This window comes from Fistularia commersonii, chromosome 7, assembly GCF_037954325.1.
Source record: "Fistularia commersonii isolate RoL2024-O1a breed Wild chromosome 7, RoL_Fcom_v1.0, whole genome shotgun sequence".
Lineage (NCBI taxonomy): Eukaryota > Metazoa > Chordata > Actinopteri > Syngnathiformes > Fistulariidae > Fistularia > Fistularia commersonii.
Genome location: NC_141290.1, coordinates 14053939 through 14074799, shown reverse-complemented (window position 1 = coordinate 14074799; position 20861 = coordinate 14053939). Strand labels below are relative to the sequence as shown.

At 40.4% G+C, this 20861-nt stretch overlaps 1 protein-coding gene across 2 annotated transcripts in view; it reads right to left on the bottom strand.

The window, feature by feature from the left end:
• magi3b (membrane associated guanylate kinase, WW and PDZ domain containing 3b) overlaps positions 1-20861 on the bottom strand; it is a 162108-nt gene that overhangs the window by 26330 nt on the left and 114917 nt on the right. For both annotated transcript variants that reach the window (XM_086149941.1, XM_086149942.1), the window contains exons 3-4: positions 10901-11020; positions 1869-2075 (exon numbers count right to left, since the gene is read on the bottom strand). In XM_086149941.1, the coding sequence (XP_086006067.1) occupies positions 1869-2075; positions 10901-11020 (327 nt within the window). The remainder of the gene's footprint in view (positions 1-1868; positions 2076-10900; positions 11021-20861) is intronic.

Sequence of the window (20861 nt, the reverse complement as noted above, 5' to 3'; positions counted from 1 at the left end):
TTGTCTACACAATATCAGCTCCGGCCATGTAAACACTAGGGAACACAGTTGGACAGTGGTGCCGGAAGAGGACCTGAGGTCACGAGTGAGGTTCACCGAAAGGTGAGGGACCACTCAACAATGCGAAACGGCAGGGTTGGTGGAGGGTGTAACAAGGACGAAACGAGGAAGCACGGCATGTCAAGAGTTTAGAGACTGAGAGCTCACATTTTCCATTAACCTCCTTTTTCGTCCAACCAAATGTCTGCCCTTCTATAGCAGGCACGAGTCGCCTCCCCCCTGCAGATGGGGTGTGGGGCAGAACACTCATTTCTGACCGTTTTTCACTCCATAAAAAGAACTCCTGCATGTCTGGGCACTGTTTTGGTGTTTGATTTCAATATGACAGAGAAGTTGTGTCAACAGACACTGGATTTATATGAATCCTTTGTCCAGCTGAACAAGCAGTGTTTGAGCCGTGACTATTACAACAATGTTTCACTGTGTGTGAGTATTTGTGATTGTGTGTGTGTGTGTGTGTGTGTGTGTGTGTGTGTGTGTGTGTGTGTGTGTGTGCATTAGCAGCTTGGACTTGCCTTGGTGATAACCTAAGTGTCCTTACTAAAACAAGGTTTAACGTACAACGTGTAACCCATTTACCTATTTCTTATTTAGAACTGCTATCCTTGCAAGCAATAAGGGCAGATTTTCTCCTCTGAGAGCTGTGGAGTTATTCTGATTGATCATGTAGTCAACATCCAGCTTTTCTGGTTGACAATTTATCAAGATGGCTACGTCTTAAAGCTGCATTATGGGGATTAACTGAGAGAGAGCTCCCCCTTGTGAAACCAAGCGGGAAAATACAGGATGTTAGTGCAATTAAATTCAAGCGATGGATAACGGTCCAAAACAGTTATATTTGACCAGAAGACTTTTGGTTCCGCTGTCTGCAATCGACAATATATCCAATACGGCAATATTTTGTAATCATTTTTCAACATGATTGTATCAATATATTGTATCAATATTCCTGATCCCCCTGTCCTTCTTCAGACATGAACTTAACCCACATTGCAAAACTGACATTTGGATCAATCTCAAAACTGCATTATAGATAAATGTAAAAAAAAAAAAAAGGATATTCTCAACTTTCTTCACCAAGTTTTTTTTAAACTTGCATGTATTGAAAACTGCTAGGCTTCACGAATAAGTTTAAATCATTCAAGTTGAAGATATTTGTCTCTTGGCCACATTTGTATCATGATCTGCTGCACAGCAACTCAATATAATCTTACAGCAACCGATGCAACTTGTTTTTACTGCTGCTGCCAACAGAAGCTGGCGAGTCAAAAGTTTTTTTAGATTTCGATACCACGTAGTGCCATGTCCTCACATACGGACTCAGTCTAACAGGAGGTTAAACTTGTCAATTAACAAACATGAGTTCTGTGTTGTATGCATACTGTAGATAAACTGGTCATCCAAAATACGCACAGCTGCTAATATCCCTGCGGTTTTGTATCCGTTGTGATTTTTTGCTTCAACTGCCTGTGTATTCAATGTGGCATAAGTATAAGGACAAATAGTACTGAAATACCGTTTTATATGTGTCTCCAAAACGTTACAGTCTTGACTGAAAAATAAAAGGGAATGTGAATGCAGGCAAGGAGCCTTTTTAACACTTCCACATGACGAATTTGGATGTGCACGGTACTCTAATGTCATCAAATACCCGCCGCGTCCCTAAAACTGTATGCAATCTGTCTTCAGAAAGAAACATGGAAGACAGTGCTACTGACTCAGACTAAATATTTCATAACACTAGGACAAATGCAATGCAATATGAAATCTCTCTTCACGTGAAAAGCTGAGTTTTATCTTTTGCTCACCGGGCAGCCCGTTGACCAGCGGTGGCCTCTCGTCATCATCCTCCTCGTCGGGGATGGCGCTGTCCTTACGGTCCATCTTGCTGACAGAAGTGGTGCGTTTCCTCTGGACGTCACCCCCGAAGTCTTCATCAAACAAGACCTGATCCACAAGGTCGGGCTGGACCAGGTTAGGCTCCGCTGGGGGCTTCGGAGTCCCATAGTAGTTTCCTTACAAGACAAAGGGAAGGGAAGACAAAAGGCAGGGGAAAAAAATCAGTGATGGTGGAAAATAGGCAAGGATCTCATCCATTTTGATATTGGTGATATATACTTATCCATATATATACATTTACAAATATGTATATATTCAGGAATTAACTTTGATCCAAGACCAATCCTAAGAAAGGAACATAAAGGATAATATGCATTCCAGCAAAATGAGGAGTTTGATTCTAGAACCCTAAATATTGCATTGGTGATATCAGCTTTATTGTTATTTCAATATTATTATATCAATTTAATAGATGAACATTTGTGAGAAAAATGAAAAAAATGCCCCAAATGTTTGGAATTTTGCAACTCCTTGTTTATTATGTTTTCATTTGTTTGTTTGTTTATTTTGGGGGTGGGGCTTCAGGCAATTTCTTGTAATCTTGTTCTTTCTTCCTCGTTAAGTTCCTTTCTTTCTGTTATTTTGGGTAATTCTTTAAGTGCCAAAAGAGGAATAAATAATTAAAAATAATGATGGATTTTTAGCATTCCTTTTTATGAAGTTGATCCATATCTGGATTTTTTTCATTAGAACAAATCCACGAGTTCAACATCATTTCATATTATTATCAGAGAACACACGGCGAGACACGTCATCCACTGTGTCTATCTCAGCTTGTGGCATTTAAATTAAACATTTAATTCTTTAATTGGCAACCCAACACATGGGCTCGACTACTCTACAAGTTGATTTCAAGCTGGCTCGGCATGATTTTCACATTTCAGCCCCCTACTTTGTTTGCCTCCAATAAGTGCACCACAGGGCTGTCATGACTCATGTAACATTAAAATCACTTCACTTGGAATTTGCTGGCAACTAATTACACTGTTCATTGAATGCAGCAATTATCTATCTCTCAGCTTGGCTTTTTTTCCTAATGAAGAAAAACCTTGTGTTATGGATTATAAATATTCAGTGGTATAACGGCACTGTGTAAAGGCATGGGGAGAGTGCAAAACTTTGTTGAATTATTTGTTCATTTAGCACATAGGGTGATCCATCTTGGTGAGGTCGATGAACAGTATCTGGTGCTCAATTTAGATGAAGTATAAGTAATTATTCAAACTCCATTAGGATTATAAATAATGTGCATACTGATTCACTTCACCACCATTTATATTGCTTGTTTATTTGTTAAATGCTGCTCTGTAGGATGTGTTTATGCCATAATATTAGATTAGTTTTTTGCCAATCCATTTGTAGGGTCACATTTGTACCCAATAGTTACTATGACTGACAGGCAGATTGAGCTCACTCAGCTAAATCATGATTTATAATTAGATTAATTAAGAACAGAAAGACATACCAGTGGGAAATGTGGATTTTTTGAGCTAATTAATTGGCTTCCATAAACTTGATCTTATTTCATTTGGACCCAGCTACATTTGGGACTTCGGTATGATAAACCTTTGATGTATTTAACTGTGAATATGCAGGCCGCACAGCAGGAGCAACATTTATCAATCCCAACCTTTCTATAAATTTGGCAGAAGGATAGACAGACTGACAATGTGCATGCATGTTAAGTTGAACATAGGATTTTTTCAGCATGATGAGGATACAGTGTTATTGCATGTTTTTTTTTTTCATTAATCATCTTGAGCTGGGGGCCTCATCACCTCAGGTGTGGCGACGAAAGTATGCGTCAAATTGGGTTAATGCAACAACGCTGGTTCCCCCTCCCTCCCTCCCTCCAAAAAGCAGGCGGAAGGGTGAAGAGGAGAAGGAGGTCTGATGAAAACCTCCCCCTGAATCGCTCGGTTTGTGTTTACTAAGAGACACTCATCCACATTTGTCAGACGGCTTCATTAACAGGGGTGGCACAGCAATAGCGAGGAGAGATTGGGTCTGCTGGTCAATCCCCACCTGTCTCCCACCACACGCTGACATTCATCAGCCATGCTACCTCTGTGATTAATTACCTACAAACATGTCTCTTGGCCTCTGATAAATGTGCGTTGCAGATTTAGAGGCGGGTAAAAGGCAGCACTTCAGCTAAGATTTGTGGCGCCATTTGCTCTTATAAATGGAGGGAAGCCACATAAGCAGATGAGCAGGGGAGCATGTCCGACATTACTTGTGATCTTCATGTCTCGGGGTTGATGAGGCAGGGAAGAGCGAGCCTTTTCCCTTTCAAAGAATGTGCAAGCAATTTACGCAACAATCGGGGATGAAAAGGCTCCTGTTGTCAAGGGCACTATGCATGAGCAATGAAAGGTCATGAGCCGACTTTCATCTTGCCTGGATCAACGGCACTCACACACTCACTAAACATCCACTCAGAACAGATATCCTCGCTCCTGCATGAATTCTACTATTTCATTCACACACAACTGAAGTTCTGCGTCGGTTAAGCTATCCCCTGCTCTAATGATCACAACGGGGATTCCAAACAACAGATCTGAGGCTGCATTTGGCATAATATCATGTCCCTGTTAATGGATTATGAATGGTGTTTTTCACAAAAATTGCATATTTTGCTTGGGTTAAAAAAATTCCAGCTGATCCCTTCACTCTCATTGCACCGCGCGACTCAGTCATCAAACTCAAAAGTTCTCAAATATAACCTGAGCCTCAGAGGGACTGACAAGGGGACACAAACCCCGGAGAAGACTCACTCTGTGTGTTTGGAGCAGATGGCTGAAATGTTTCCTGGCAGGCGAGGTGGGACTCTCCAGACTAACATGGAGTGGTTAGAAATCATTTAGCGGCCTGGACTCAGAATCAGCGCTCTCTGGCCACTTACATGTCACAGTCTAATGTGATCCAGGGCAACAGCCCTGCCATTTATTTCCTGCTTACAAAGATAATGCCACTCAGTTTGCAGACACTATGAATTTCCCGTTTCTTTGGCCAAAATGATTTATCTGGTAGTTGATCTTGAAGGTCATTAGATGTGTTTTGTAGATCTATCAGCATCAGCCAAGACCCCTCTTGATCGAGACTTTTCATTTAACAAATGTCCCAGCTGGAGAGTGCAACTGGGAGTCCCATTGTCCAGGAAATCATTCAATTTAGACACTGACAACAGCAGATATGAAGTTGTTTTTAAGCTGAGTATGCGACGGATATGTCATTTGAAATTAATATTTTGCTGGATTTTCAAATCAGCAACATTTCTTAATTCTGCTCTTTGCAACACTAAATTAATTCATTTCTATTTGGCTGATTTGGAGATTCATTGTTGCCTGTCCCTGTGCATGCTCTGTCCATGTTCATAATTAACCCTTTTTTGAGTCTTTTCGGATCTGGAAAGTAATTTAGTTAATAATAGCTTCTTTCATTATGCATTTCAAAAGCAAACAAGGAATAAAATACAGAAGACATTTGAAAGTGATAAAATTAGTAATAGCAGAGCTCACTCTATAAAAATAAGGGTAAAAAATATTTGATTGGCCTTGAAATACAGAAGCTAAAGTGTAGAAATCATTTTCAAAATGATTTGTCATCATTATTATTTTCATCTGAGGGGCTACTTCTCTAAGGGGAATGTAGCTTTGGAAAATAAAGGTTGTGTGCTATAAAAACACATTTGTGTCAGTCTTGCCTGTGCAGACACGACTGGGGCAGAAAAGCAGAAACTGTTTTCTCACATGACGCATTTCACTACGTCAACACCACCCACTACAACCTTAATCATGAAATGTATTACTTAAATACAATAAGCCTGATCATAAAAAAAAAAAATGAGCTGCAATCAGCAGTTTTGTATTTTAAAAAGAATCAGGTTAATGTTGAGATGTGAATGCATTTCTCAACAGAATACAGGTTTTTAAACAGGGTTGTGGCGCCTGAAAAAATGGCAAAGAAGAAAGTGTTTTTAAATAATGTGTAGAAAGCTTGAAATGACTCCTATAAAGTAGTTTCCAAGTACAGAATAACCGTTATACACGAACCATTAACGTAATGAGTATTCAGGCATGCCATCCGGGACTATTAGTGAGACCATTATGATTAGCTAAGAATCTCATTAGCTCAGTACCTGAATGTGGCTGACTTACTTACGCGTATAAAGTCAAGGTAATTCATAAGGTGCTCACGGGAGGAATGCTACCACGTTACCGCACTGACCTATACCAGATGATACTTGACCTTGTTTACTTTGCGGGGAAAAACTGCTGTGCTTCAAGCACAACTAAAAGCACGAAGTCCCATTTCTTGATGCGATTACTTCCAGCTCCTCTTTGAGGTCACCGTGCTACTGAGAGATCAACAGGAGCCGTGCGGCGCTTGTGCTGATTCAGTTTTTAGAAGAGGCAATGGGGGCAGCTGTCATAAACTCTCTATCATATACTCTTCCTCGGTTTGTTCTCCGAATCTCCTTTTCCCGCCCACGGTCAATCATTTCTGTAAAAGGTGTGAATCCTGCCGGGGCTTGCGCTCACAGATGAAGGACACGTTGTGGGCGACTTGAAGAACTTGATCTTCGGGGTCTTGGATGATCTCTCCCAGCACTGGGATTTGGTCTTTGTGTGTAGCGGCACAGGAGTTTGTGTGCAATAGGATGAAGGTTAGGGGAAGGAAGGGGGTGGCTTATCATGAAGATCTGAGAAGCCCGCTCTACCATTACCAGATCACTCTTCATTTTAAAGTATGCACCCCAGTGTGCATGGATGGTTTAAACCTTATACACACATATGCGGAAACACATCCAAAGGAAGCTTCTTTCAGCTTAAGGCGCTTTCTCGCTGAATGAGGATTTGACTTTATCTTTTAATTCTCCATCATTCTGGAAGTGCAAGATGCAGCTGAATGGGAATGAGGGGAACCACGGAGAGAGGTTCCTTTCACGTCACCAGAAGGTGCCCCTCAAATATTTAGAGAAATCCTCTCCCATTTCACAGCAATCTGGATTTGCATTAAGACAGAATGAGATTAAAGAGCAGTGTGAAGATTATCATGTTATTGCCATAATCATTGCGCGATGTAAAAGAAATCTTCTGCTCCAATTCCTTGATGACACATACACACTGCAGTGGACTGACTTTTCCAACGCTGCTGAGTTCAGAGCACACACTTATGCTCGCTTCCAGATTAAGGTGTTAGAAATGGTAAATACTTGGCCATTTGTGTGGCAAGCTGAGCTATCTCCCCCGTTGTATAAACAGAAAACGCGTTTTGAGAGTAACTTAAAAAGCTTAAAACTCAGTTCCGTTGAAGCTGTGACGAGCCCGAGCATTCCATGTGAGTTGGGGAAAGGATGAGGATGAGGCTGGTTTACCTCATGAATAACACATGACTTAAGAGAAAGAACACAGGTGGGACCTCCTGATGTGTGACTGTGCATCCAGCCGGTGAGATCAGCGGGTTGACTGGTTTACATAAGGTCAACTTCTAGACCCGCGGCTGCTTGCGTATTCACACAGTGTATATGAGCGGCGTGGTTGATATCAGCGCTGAACGTTGTCTCACAGCAAGAAGGTCACTGTTCTGGAGACCCAGTCACTACAGGTCCTTTTGGTGGGATATGTTTTTTTTTTAATCTATAATCATCCAAATGGCCAAAAACAGTTCAAGACAGCAGATTTCACATTCACCAATGAAATTGGAGCTAGAGAAAGAGCTATATAAAAAGCTCTAGTTATGAATCTTTAAGTAAAATGCAAGGCAAGGGGTCACATGTACATTATACATGATAAACTGCAAAGTAACTGATTCAAAGCATCTTGATATTCGCCTTCACAGCAGAGCAAACATCGGTTTTTCATTGCCTTTTAGAAATGAAAGAATAAATATAAACCAAAGACAAAACTCAAAGAACATCAATTGGTAAATCGAGATAAGAAAGTAACAGAGTAAAACAAAATGACAGCACTGAACACAGTGGCACAGCCAAAGAACATGATAAAGGCTAAATATAATTAAAATCAGAAAATTATAAAAAGTGTAAAAAAAAATGCAATAGAAACAAGCTGAGAGGTATTAGTTATGTGAATATTTTGTTTGATATTTCTGCTCCTTGATGGAGAAATAAGAGTGACAGGAGTTAATTTCTTGGCATATTTTATCTGCATCTGACAGGAGCCCTGGTATAACATTACTTTTCTGTTTCACAAGGTTATTCATCCTGCCTATGTAAACTATGCACGTACCATAGCTACAAATATGGCAAATAAAATCTTTAATTCATGATATGAATAAAGCCTTGGGCATTCATTAAAATTCAATTTTCAATTATGATTTTGCCTTGATGAAAACAAGAAAACAGAGATAAAATGATGCCTCTACATGTGTCGCTTCACCCAAAATACGGCCTCCAAACATACCCCCAAAAAGTAGTTTCCCTCGTAGCAGCCAGCTATGATACACCTCATAGTTCTTCCAAAATGCCTTGGACAGCTGGCAGTTTTTGAGCGTTGTGTTAAAATTTAACAAGTTGACTTAATGTTCTCAAACCGGGTACTAAAAATGTTCAATAAACAATCAGAATAGTTGGGATTATATATTTTTTACAGTCAAGACACCTAGCCCTGACATGAATTGTGTTATTACAAATGTTGTGTTTGACAGCTTGTCGAGATTGTTCTAGGTAAGTTTAAAATGGGCAAAATTGATATCCATTTTCAGAGGCTGTGTCTTGAATGTAATTTGTGAGTCTGAATGTCAGAGACAGTGATTGTGTGAACTTTTCACTCTCAACAGTTTATGCTTCTGCCAGTGTCCCTGAAAAAAAAAACAACCATCGGATGCAGAGAGAATACTGCTTCCTGCATGAGATGCACATGCTGGCAGGGAAAAGACAGTACACCGTGTGCAGAGCATTAACAAACAAGATGAGCACATAGCTTGCAGATGCTATTTGTGGCTTTAAATTGAGCATTTGTATGCCTGAGACTGTTGTCATTCTTTTTAGAGATCTCAAAGACCACTAGAGCCACATTAGTTTCAATTTGCCTTCATGATTCACTGCAAAAAAAGTGACAGGAGTTACAAAATGACAGACAAGATGTTCTTGTGCTCTCTCAAGTGCCTTAGGTTCCGCAAGTTCCATTAATTCTTTCCACCGACAATATTTCATGACAGTCGGAGCGGTTCAAAGGCTGGGATCAGCACAAAGCCCTCAATAAATCATCAATACAAGAAATGAACAAGTGTGTTGGGGAGAAAGATCTTTATTAAAAGAAGAAAAAAGAAAAAAGTCTGTCTTGCGCAAAAACTTTGGTCTGAAATCAATTACCCTATATCTATGTGATAAATTGCATAAGTTGCTGCTGAAATTTAAGGCCGCTGAGTTGAGAAATTGACGATTAATTCTTCGGCTATACATAGAAAAATCTAAATTTGTTTATTCTGAATCACTTTTTAAATGACTCACCAACGATTGTGATCCTGCGTACTGCTGAAAATTCAGGAATTGAAAAATGGTTTGGTGATAGGCAGGTTCAAACGAAGGTGTGGATAACAGCATGCAGGAAGAAAATAGCTGCTGATAAACAGAACTTAATCAGAATGACAAGGCATGACGTGGGTTTTAGAAAATGTCCTGATAAAAATGTTTCATAGTTTTCGGAGTTGGCCCATTGCATTTACTTTGTGCTGAGGTGTAGAGTATTTAGAGCATCATTTTTTGTTGCAATGTGAAATATTTGCATTATCATGCTTTCTAAATATACTGAATTTGTTATTTTATCAAGGAAGTGATATTCTAAAGTTGCACTGTGTTGTATTTTTTGGTGCCAATGTACACAACCATTTAACAGTACAACAAATGGCTGTTCAACACTTTTTGACACAGCAGTTGTACGAACTATCCAGATGGATTTTGTTCTAAGAACTACCCTCCTTTAGGGGAACATTTTAGCTTTGCATTCACACAGGCAGTGAGGGGTCTCAGTAGGGACAGGCAAACAAACCATTGTGAAGAAAAGGAAGAATACAAAGACAACACGGAGGGGGAAGCTGCCAGTGCATTCATGTTCTGCATGATGGGAATAATAACCATGGAATATCAAACGGGTGTAAGCATTTTTAATTTTTCCTTTCATTGCTTCGCTGTGAGAAAAACATAGTTAGCAAACTCCATACTTATTTTGCCAAAAATGTTTATGTTCTGATACAAGCAAAAAGAGAAAATCCCTGTTTGGCATTGCAGGCCAGAAGAGCTTGGACCTCTTTGTTGGTCTATTTCTCACTGGTTCTGTCCATTGTATCACAAGTTGTAAGAAAACAGCTTGAGACCACAATCATTTTTGAAAACGTTTTTCCATGGTCCATGGGTTCCACCATTCACCAAACACCTGTGGTATACAGTTCCAAAGAAGCCGTAAAAAGACCCTGCCTCAGAGAAGAAGCTAAAATGGTTCACGGAACTGAGGTCCTATTTCCTGGTTCCTATGGTATTTTGATGCAAGAAAAAATTACCTAGTTCCTGTAAAGGTTAAAGGAACTGCAAAAACTTCCCGGCTGATAGTGGGCTATTTTCTGCTTGTGTTCTATTAAAGTAAAATCTCTAGATGCTTTCGTAGGTTAGTTGAAAACCCCTGCTGCTAAAGCAACTTGTGTATATATTTTGATCAGTCCATCACACACTGTGGATGGAGTGAATGGTGGTCTTCATCATGACAGCTAATTTGGGGGTGACTTCCAACATGGTCTTTAGTAACATTTCACTGATTAATACATTTCATTCTGCTTGTCATCTTTCCACCGAAGATGGTACTCAGTCTCAACATCTGAGTAAATTGAGTCGCAAACCCATTCTCCTAAAGCAAGCTGGCAGTGCTCGTAGTTCAGGTGCAGAAATATAAACAAGAGCTTCTCATCATCTCAACCTAACGCCTACCATCATAGGTCCCGCTCTCCAGAAGAAGCCCACTCTCCTCGAGGATCCTGAAGTCTCCAACGCTGATAAAGTTGTAGTCCACACCTGGCACTTCCCCATCCCGAGGAAGCCTCGTGGTGCCTGGGAAAAAAATTACATCAAGTTAATGCATTACTTCATTTAATTACTCCCTGTGGAAAGTTAATCTTTTTACACAACATGTTCCATTACCCGGTAACATCACTGGAGATTAATGTAGTTGCCACTTAAACTTTACTTTATATCACTTCGATTAATTGCTCAATAACCTTACAAGAGGAACATGAAGTACATTTTCTTTTACGCTGTTTAATTACATGATAATGCAAAGCTATGAGCAGAGGTGACTGAATCTCAAAAGTTGGGAAAAAAAACTGTAATTCTGGCAGTCGACTATGAATGGCTAGAATAAGGTAGGAGAAAAACCCAACAACACCTCAATCTTTAAATTTTTAGAGAAAGCGAATATAAAATGTGAGAAATTGATATATGTATTGGTACACACACACACACACACACACACACACACACACACACACACACACACACACACACACACACACACACACACACACAGTACAATATTAGCTCCATATGTGGTGTGTTCTAGTAGCCAACTTCTTATACACTATTTGGTGATCTGCAAACTTAATTCCTCAAGTTGCAGAAGCCCAGTAGGAGGGGCCAGAAGGGTTGTCATGGTAGGAAAAGCCCCTTCATGGCAGGAAACCATCGGCAGCTTAAAGGAGAGATTGACATCATGAAAGCTTACAGGTAACCTGAAAAGGCTCGACTGAAAGACAGCAGAGAGGCGTTTATCATGGCTGCACAAAAGCATGCCTTGAACACGAGATAGGTCGAGGCCGGAGTCTACCGCAACAGGGAAGACCACAGATGCAGACTGTGCAAAGATTCCCCTGAGACAGTCCAGCACCTAACAGCAGGACTTAAGCTGGCTGCAAAGGCATAATCTTTGGAATAAATCTGTCATTACTTGGTTGGCCAACATCTGTACTGAGTTTGGGCTGGAGGTTCTGGGAGAGACACCTCCGATTCTGATCCAGAATGACCAAACCAAAATCATGTGAGCCAAAATGGACATAGTGATGGTGGACAAGGAGCAGAAGACAGTCATTGCGGTAGATATAGTTATCCCAAGTGACAGCAACCTGAGAAAGAAAAAGCACAAGAGGATGCAGAAATACCAGGGCTTCAAGGAGGAGTTGGCAAAGATGTTGCGCATAGCAGAAAAATAGGTCCCAGGAGTGATCGGGTTACTTGGAGCAGTCGCCCCGAAGCGTCGAGATTCAAGAAAGCACATCCAAGACCTCTGTACAGAAGAACGCAATCCTGGTAAAGGCAAGAATACTGCGGGGAACCTACAAGCTCCCGGGCTTCTGCTTCCCTGACAATTTCATTGATGTTTATGAAAATAACTGCACTACTTGTATTAGTAACTGCAGTGTGACAACTACATTTGGAAGAACAAAGCACAGACAGTTACCTAACTGCAATACATACAAAATCAGAATTATTACAGAAATGCGTGACTTTGTAATGGGGTTTTGTAAATCAGAAAAAAACAAAATACAAGTTATGTCAGACAGAAATTAAGAGCTATCGTTTAAGGTCGTAAGAAATCAGTCAAGTTTGGGGTGAAACCAGTTCTAGCAGGCCTCTGATCTCTCCTTGCAACTGAAACACATTCTTAAAGATACAAAAATCTACAATGTCAAGGTTTGTACAGAACAAAAGCAAAATTACAGGCAGTCAGCTTTAATTTCCTGCTTTGTAGATCAAGAGTTTTATTTCACACTACGTTTGTAATATTAATCCATGACTGACGTTTCCCTTTCATGTTTCATGAAACACAGAAGATCTCATTTGGACGACTGTTTGGGGGTTGTATGTTTAATACTGCAGCTAATATTTTAAAAGGGTGGCTCTTATTTCCAACCCAAATCCAACCTGGTGTCTGATGAATCACCGATAAAGGCTTTTTTAGCAGTGAGTGGTTTAATTCATTCACTGTTCTGGGAGTAACCGCTGCGTCTTTTAAAACATTGCCAGCATGTCTGTGGTTTACATAGAGCTGAAAAGAAGAAAACGGATGAGAAGTTTTGGGATGGAGGATAAAAAAATGATAGAGGCCTTGGTTCGGTCGTCTCCCCTGGGGAAAGAGATGTTAACGCAGTGTGTGTGCGTAAAAAAAATGCATATGCCCTATTCTGAAGAGAAATTGATATTTATAAAAATGAAGTACGATTGAAATTTCTGTCCCTCTATGCATATGGAGTCACTGGCTGAAGGCAGAAGTAGAAGTTTCAGGATACAGCAATAAAGTGATTATTTATGCAGTGACAAAATTATAATCAAAGGGATTTCAGTAAATTAGGCATCTCTATAATCCATTTACAGGATTTGTATATACATTTTATAATGTCTTAAATGTGACCCTTTTCACTATGGCATTTTGAGTATATGGCGTACTACCAGCCATGTGTGGTTTTGAAAGTGATGGCGGCCACAATGCCATTGGACAGCAGCAGCAGCAGTGCTCTCTCTCCCCACTTGTGGTCACACTTGAATTACTCGCTTTTTCTCACGCTTGAACTAACACATTTTCTTTTTCAGCTTGTCCTGGGTTCACAGCTAAAAACAAACAGAATCGATCACCTCAGTCACTTGCCACTGAACTCATTTCATGCGTTGTTGGTGGTTTAGTTGCAGCCCCGCCAAACTAACTATAGCTCAACCTTGACAACCGGTGTTTAATTTTTCACACTCTGTTAAATTGCAATTTTTCCCTCTCAATTATCCATGAGATGAGGTTTCATGAGGAACTTTTCTTTGTATGGATATGATGACCCACATTTGTGCCGTAGTATTTCGCTATGGAACAAAACAAAGTCTCAAAAGAGGAGTCCAATTTAGTGATGCTAGTAGAAAACAACAATGTTTTTGAAATGAATTCTGATCAGTTGGCAACAGTTACAGTTTTACTGATTTGTGGCATTATAGCCGTGATCATTACATTTTTGTTCGCCTAAACAAGTAGTTGAAATCCCTTGAGCTTTGCCCATTAGTTTTGTTGTTGAAACCAAGTACTACCACGTGTTACTTGTCAAAACAACAGTTTTGAAGGACTCCGGCCCTCAAACAGCTTACCCTTGATCTGCAGCAACCTTACAAATAAGACTTATTATTCGTCCCATTTCTGTTTTATTTATTTTTTTGGGTGCATCCGCATAGTTTAATTCAAGAATCGTGCACCTGGTCCCACTGTCATTACATCCCCTCCGTGCCACAGAGGGCTTCTTCAGTGCAAATGAAGGCAAGCATTTTTTCGCTCCCGGTGTGAAGCCACAGCCAATTTCCAAACTGATGGACATCAGATGATTACATTAGCATGAGGATTATGTAAACCCTGAATAAATAAGTTGGCCTTTTCCACTCAAGGCTATTAGGTTGTGTGTCACCATCCTTGTAGACCTCGAGAGCAATATTCACAGGAGGCCGGGCTGCAAAGATTTACTGCTCAGGAGTCAGGATACAACCCCCCCCCACACACACAACAATCCAATCATTATTGTCACATTTCATCAAAATCGCATTCATCTGAATTTATTTTCTCCCATGTTTATAGAACAAATTCCATTCAGTCACTCCGAATCCTTTTCAGGCTTAGGTGGGTAAGGTTGAGAGGAGGGCAGGGGAAAGGCTGGGAAACAACCCTGCAAGCCACCAGTCAATCACAAGGGAAATTTTACATTCAGCAGAGAGGCAATTTGAAATTTCAAATGAACCAGATTTCAACGTCTCAGAAAATCAGACACCTTGAAGAAAATTATAGCAGCCGGTGAAGAAAACGAAAACTGGAAAAAGGTACAAAGTGCCTCGCTGTAAGCAAAGTCAGTCAGTGTGTATCAGGATCAAAGCATAATGATACACATCCAAGCAATTTGACCCTCAATGCGCCGGCGTAAAATGGAAAAAGGTTATCTGTCATGCACATTTCTAGCTGTGTATTTTCCAGTTTTGGGCCTTCACTCGCAGCTCGCAAAAAGCCCAGCTTATCTCTAATGCTCATCCTTAATGACGTCCCTCAGTTTATCTTCTTTCACAATAAAGCACTTCTTGAAACGCATGATGAACAAGCTTCAAAAATCCGGCGAACTCCTGAGCTGAGTGGCCGAAAAAACTTTTGAGACAAACTGAGTGGGTTTGTGGGTGTGCTCTGCCTTAAGCAGCTGATGTCAGCTTGTTGCCAAAGTACAAAAAAACCCAAACACTAAATCTGAATATTCATAGCAGTCTGAAGCTGTTTGCTTACAGGGATTACTTTACATACATTAACTATTTGGAGTTCTGAACACATTTCATCAGTAGCTGACTTATTTTAAGATATATAACCATGAGGTTTGTTTAGTTCTCTCGGGGTTGTTGCTTGTCACCTGTTCTCTTTGGTGACATCGACAGTATTTTGAAGGCACCGCTGCAGGAAGTGCAATGTTTTGGTGTTTTAGATTTATATTCTTCATTCTGCAGATAATTTGGTTCTTTTGGCCTGATCAGACAATGACTTCTGGCAAGCCATGGGCTATTATCAATTTATCTTTAATTTATTACTTTATTTTCTAAGATGGAGAAAGGCGTTTTTTTTATGACATACGGTGGTTAAGTTCGGTGTCAACAGTGTCAATGGGATCAGCTGTGGATGCAAGAGGTGCCAGCAGTATGGCTGAGCTTGGATCAGGGCGTAGAATGGAAGCATCGCTCCATCATGTTGAGAAGGGCTGCATGAGGTGGTTAGGACTCTCTTGACTCTTGGGCACCTGCTATTGGATGTGTGTAGGATGCGTCCAAGATCTTGCCAGAGAGACTATATATCTTATTTGACATGGGGAGGCCCCAGGGTCTGCCCAGGGGAGCTTTTGCTGGTGAGAGATATGTCTGGGTCTCAGTCTGCTGCCACCTCGACCCAGTTTTAGATAAGTTAAAAAGGATTTAAGGTTGGGTAAGAAACCACATTGATGACTCCTATTTGCTTCCACTGGACATTTCCAATGTTTATCTTATATGATCTAATTGAAATATGTCTCTTTTCCCTTGTCACATCTTATTTCCATGCACTAACAAGCCACTTAGAAAAGGAAGAGGACTGCATATTATGTTAGGTTGATGGCCTCTTAGGTAAGTCTTTCTTAGTTGTATTTTCTTTATACTGCATTTTCTGGCTAATTAAACTGACAGCTCCCAAGTGCAGAACCAGATGATTAAAACCAGTTTCAAAGAGAGAGAAAACCTTCTGTCTATAGTTTTCCTTGATAGCACAGTTTGTGTTAGCAAAAGCCTTTGACATTACATTGTCTGTGAGAATGCCAGCCTTTTGCTGTCTCTCATTACCAACTTGTCTGCCCTCTGGCGCTGGCTTTGGTCCCTCAAAAATGTCCCCCCGAAGCCCAATTACTTGAGCTACAGTTAGGTACCTGCCAAGTATCTCCCCAAGCCATTATCCTATACAATAAAAAGTCATCACAATTTCATCCACTGCTGGATGTTGATGAAAAATTTATACATATATATATATATTTATATGTAACACTTGGGTGTGCTGTTGAAATGGCTTGACAGAAAAAGAGAGCAAGAGAAATGTGGATCATTATGGGGCCAAAGTCCTTTTGAGGCTTGGTTAAAGACTAAGCATATCATCAGGCTTATGATCGTCTTGGCATGCTTGAAAAATAAGCCACAGCCACATTAAAGTATAAAAACAAAACAACTGTGATGTCAACTTTTGAATTTATTGTTGTCTTAAAAAAATACGAGAACAAGAACAGGAAGGATTATGAGCAGTAGGGCAAAAGAGAATCAGCCAACAAAGCGGTTAGAGAATTTCTCCAATTCCGGTTTAAACGTTCAAATGTCATGATTACACCCGTGAACATCTAGCTTTTGACTGCTGTGGAAACTTCTTCCACCAGCATTCAGGTAGCTCTGGGGTTGTCAAGGGTATTTATTGGACCTACAGTGAATTGACAGCATTTAAGACATGAATCCGGGGTGGACATCTCAGCTCTCTTAACCAAATTCCTATTTTTAATTTTTTTGTTACATCATTGACAAATTCAATCTGCTTCCGCTGATCGGGGCTCAAAAATAATATTGTTTCTTACTGAGTTGGAAAATGGATGGAATGATGGAAATAACAGAAGATTAAAAGCACCATAGTATCATAATTGGTTTTCACGCTGGTTTTAAAGCCCAGTTTTCAGGAGCACATTGTATCCAGTGGGTTTACCAAATTCACCCCATGAGGCAGCCGGATTTTTACAACATTTAAGTTGTAAGAACTCAGAACCATGCTCGCTCAAATGTCATTTTTATCCTTCGACTGTTGTTGTCTAAGTCCTTTTTAATGATCTGATTTATGTTTATGTTTATTGCTCAGTGTCTTTTGTTACCTGTCTCCTTCCCTGTGCTGCTGCCACACCCAAATTTTCCCCTATGGTAAAGTATTATCTTAAATATCTGGTAATGGCCATGGCTTATGACATTTTTTCGCTTACCAAGCGACTATGGCATATGCTTTAGACTAGGGGCTAAAATGGTTCTGGGAACTAAGGTCCTAGATCCCATTTCCTTTGCTGTGCCAATGCATGAAAAAATGTCCCAGTTCCTGAGAAGCTTCTAGGAAATGTAAAAAGAACCTAGGGTGCAAAAGCAACAATGATCCTACTATCTCAGCAGAATCAGATTATTATGGTTCTGTCCTTGATGGTTCTGTGTAACAATCATCTGCACCATCAGGAGAAAAAACAAACAAACAGGAAAGCAACAGAACAGTAATTTTCAGCACTTCCACTCTATACTGCCGCCATATGTGAAATAAAATGCAATTAAATTCGCTCCTCTGTCTCTGTTCAAGTGGAGTTGTTGCCGGGGAAATGTGTTAGTGAGACAGAGAGATTTTTAAATCAAACTCTCTCTTTTCATTCCAGATCTCGGTGGGGTGTCACAGGAGTGTGACACTGCAATGTCTGTCCTCTTAACTGCCTACTTTTTGTTCCCTTCAGAGCTTTTGAGAGCCTCTTCCAGCGTTTACTTAAAAGTCCAAATGACATGGCGCTTGTCCCAAGACCCAGTGAAAGGCCAAGGGCTTTACAATATACAGACAAAAGAACCAGCATTTACTCTTGAGTCTTGCTACTTGTCTTTCTTTTTCTATTTAAAGCGATGCTGAATTGGGGATTTCCAAATGGTGCAAAGAATCAAAAAATAACGATTCCATTTGGGCTTAGTGGCTTTCTGGCAAGGCAGACAGGACTCTGCGGTCCTGGTAAAACAGAACAGATCAGTTGCACAAGGGAACAGCAGCATTAAATAAAGTAAAGCTTCGGCACAGTGACACACACCGCCTTGGCTAATTATCCTGTCATCTGCTTCCCTGTTGCACACGTTTAGAAATCCAACCTCACGTATGCTTACCTATTTGAAAAATCTTACATCGTTACGTTTTTTGTAATTTAGTTGCAAGCTGTTGTTCCCTTAAGCTTCCTTGTGTGGTTCAGCTCCAAGTATTGATCTTTTATAATGACAAAAAGACCTCAAATTTCCATATAGATCACCAAACGCCTGGGATTCCAGCTGGTGCAGCAGGTTTAGAGGGCAGCTGCCTTTTTGACGTAGCGCCCATTAGGTCACCGTGTTTAATGACAGCCAGGCCAGTTGTTGCATTAGTAAGCAGAATGTAAACTCTGACCAGCCATCCATTTTTCATCCACCTAAACATTGTTGCAGGCACAATGTGTTTACACTTGCACACCAAAATAGAAAAATCAACCTTTTTTTTTTTTTTTTTTATCTTCTCCACATGGTAAACAAATCAAGGTAAAAACCAAGAAACCTGCAATCAGAAATTAAACCTAATTAACGTGATTAACAAATACGTGTGTGTGTATACGTGTGTGTGTGTGTGTGTGTGTGTGTGTATGTGTATGTGTGTGTAGCAGGCAGAGGTAATTGAAACTGTGAGAGAGTGAAAGTGAAACAGAGAGGGTGAAGGATGAGAAAGCAAAAGCGAGGAAGTGAATGATGGAAGTGCTGTCACCGTGCGAGTCCTGGTCTCCTGCTCATTAAGACAGTAATTCAAGCAGGGGATTAGAGAGTCAGACTCATGCAGGGAGCCCCAATGGCGGCTGCTGATGAATGGTGGCTATGGGCCATAAAACCTCAACGGCCGACACTATTGAACATGAAAAAAAAGAAATAGTGAGCCATAGTTGCAGAGACAGTTAAGAGCGAGGTGTGTGCAGGGGTGTGTGTGTTCACCTGCGGTGTGTTCGGATGTACGGAGTGTGAAGATTTTTTCAGGAAATTGTTATTTTCCGATGATAAATTCCACACAATGGCAAATGGCGGCAGAATTGAAAGCAGGAGAATGAGCGAGTGGAATAACAAGGACAAAAAACAGAAAACAATAACACATATAGGGAGGATATGTCTATCTGGTGCTGGTAAGGCATGGCGGGGCCACTGGAAATATGTTTATCGGTTTCCTTGACAAAAGAGTGAAAAAGACATTAAATATACATGAAAGGTAAGCAGCTTACTTCCTCAAAGATTTCACACTCGCGCATGCAAGTCCTCTCTGAACAAGACAGAGCAACTTCCAGCCCCTTGGGGGTAACGAGTCGAGATGCTGCTTGTTTGTGACAGTGCTGTGCCTAAGAGTCTGTCATCGCCTCAGGAGAAGTCGCTCTGCATGTGACTAAAACCTTGACTACACTCAATTATGGCCCTCCTCTGAGGAGAGTCAGTCCTCAACGAGACATGGCAAATATTTAGGCCAGTGCATCTGTGTGAACATCATCACACTTTCCGAATACAGGATTTGTTGCCACTTAACGACGGTGAGATTTTTCTCTCGCATGTTGACCTGCTTTGGAGAGGCTGTTGAACATTTATCAAACCTCATACAGCTTTTGCCTTTTGGGGATGTGGGAGGACAATGTGTTGTCGTTTGAAGCTAAATCTCTGTATAAATGAGAATTCAGATTGCAACTCTGGTGGCTGTAGAGTGTTGAGAAAAAAATTATGTAATTTTCTCTTCTTTCCTCCTAACAAAATCATCTTGCACATCATGTTTAGTTTCAAAACACAAATCAGCAGAGGATGAAGAGAAGAGAAGATCAGAGGGTGCAGCCAGAGCATCAAAGCCCTGCCTGACTCATTCATGGGTGATCGGCTGACGGCAGAGAAATTAAATCAGGACGATTAAATTCACATGAGTTTTGAAAATCGATTGATCATTGTGCGGCAATATTTTGGCAATTTTGAGAATGCAGCCATACTTGGAATCACATATTTTGCCTGTTGACAAATGGTTATGTATCATGACGAAGCTACAATAGTGAAGTGAGGGCTTTGCGATAAGAAAAAAATTAAGGCATTGTTGTGAATTTATATTCCTTGATGAGTCCCATTCTGTCAAAATTCTAGTTCACCTTGAAGAGATATTACCCAAAAAACAATATCAAAACATTATAGAGACAAGACTGCGGCGCAAGTTGACAAACTGAGCATTGGGAAAACTGTTTTATTCTAATCCCCACATCTAATTTTCTTTCCCTGAAGGTTCACCTTTATTTTACAGACACGCATTCCTTCATCGTTTAACATGCTGGTGATATATCTTAACACAAAGCAGAATGAGGGAAGGTGCAGTTTTACTTAATTTTCCTCTTCACAACAACTTCATTTTACTATCATGGAATAGAAGACTACTTTGCTTCTCACTGCTTGCTGTAATAAATGAAATGCTGCATTCATATTGCGACTTGAGTTCGTGGAACGGTTGTGAAATGGTGGGCAGTTTTTGAAAATAATTTGACTGAGATCAGATTCAGTTTGTCCCTTCTTTATAAAGAATATAAAGGTACCA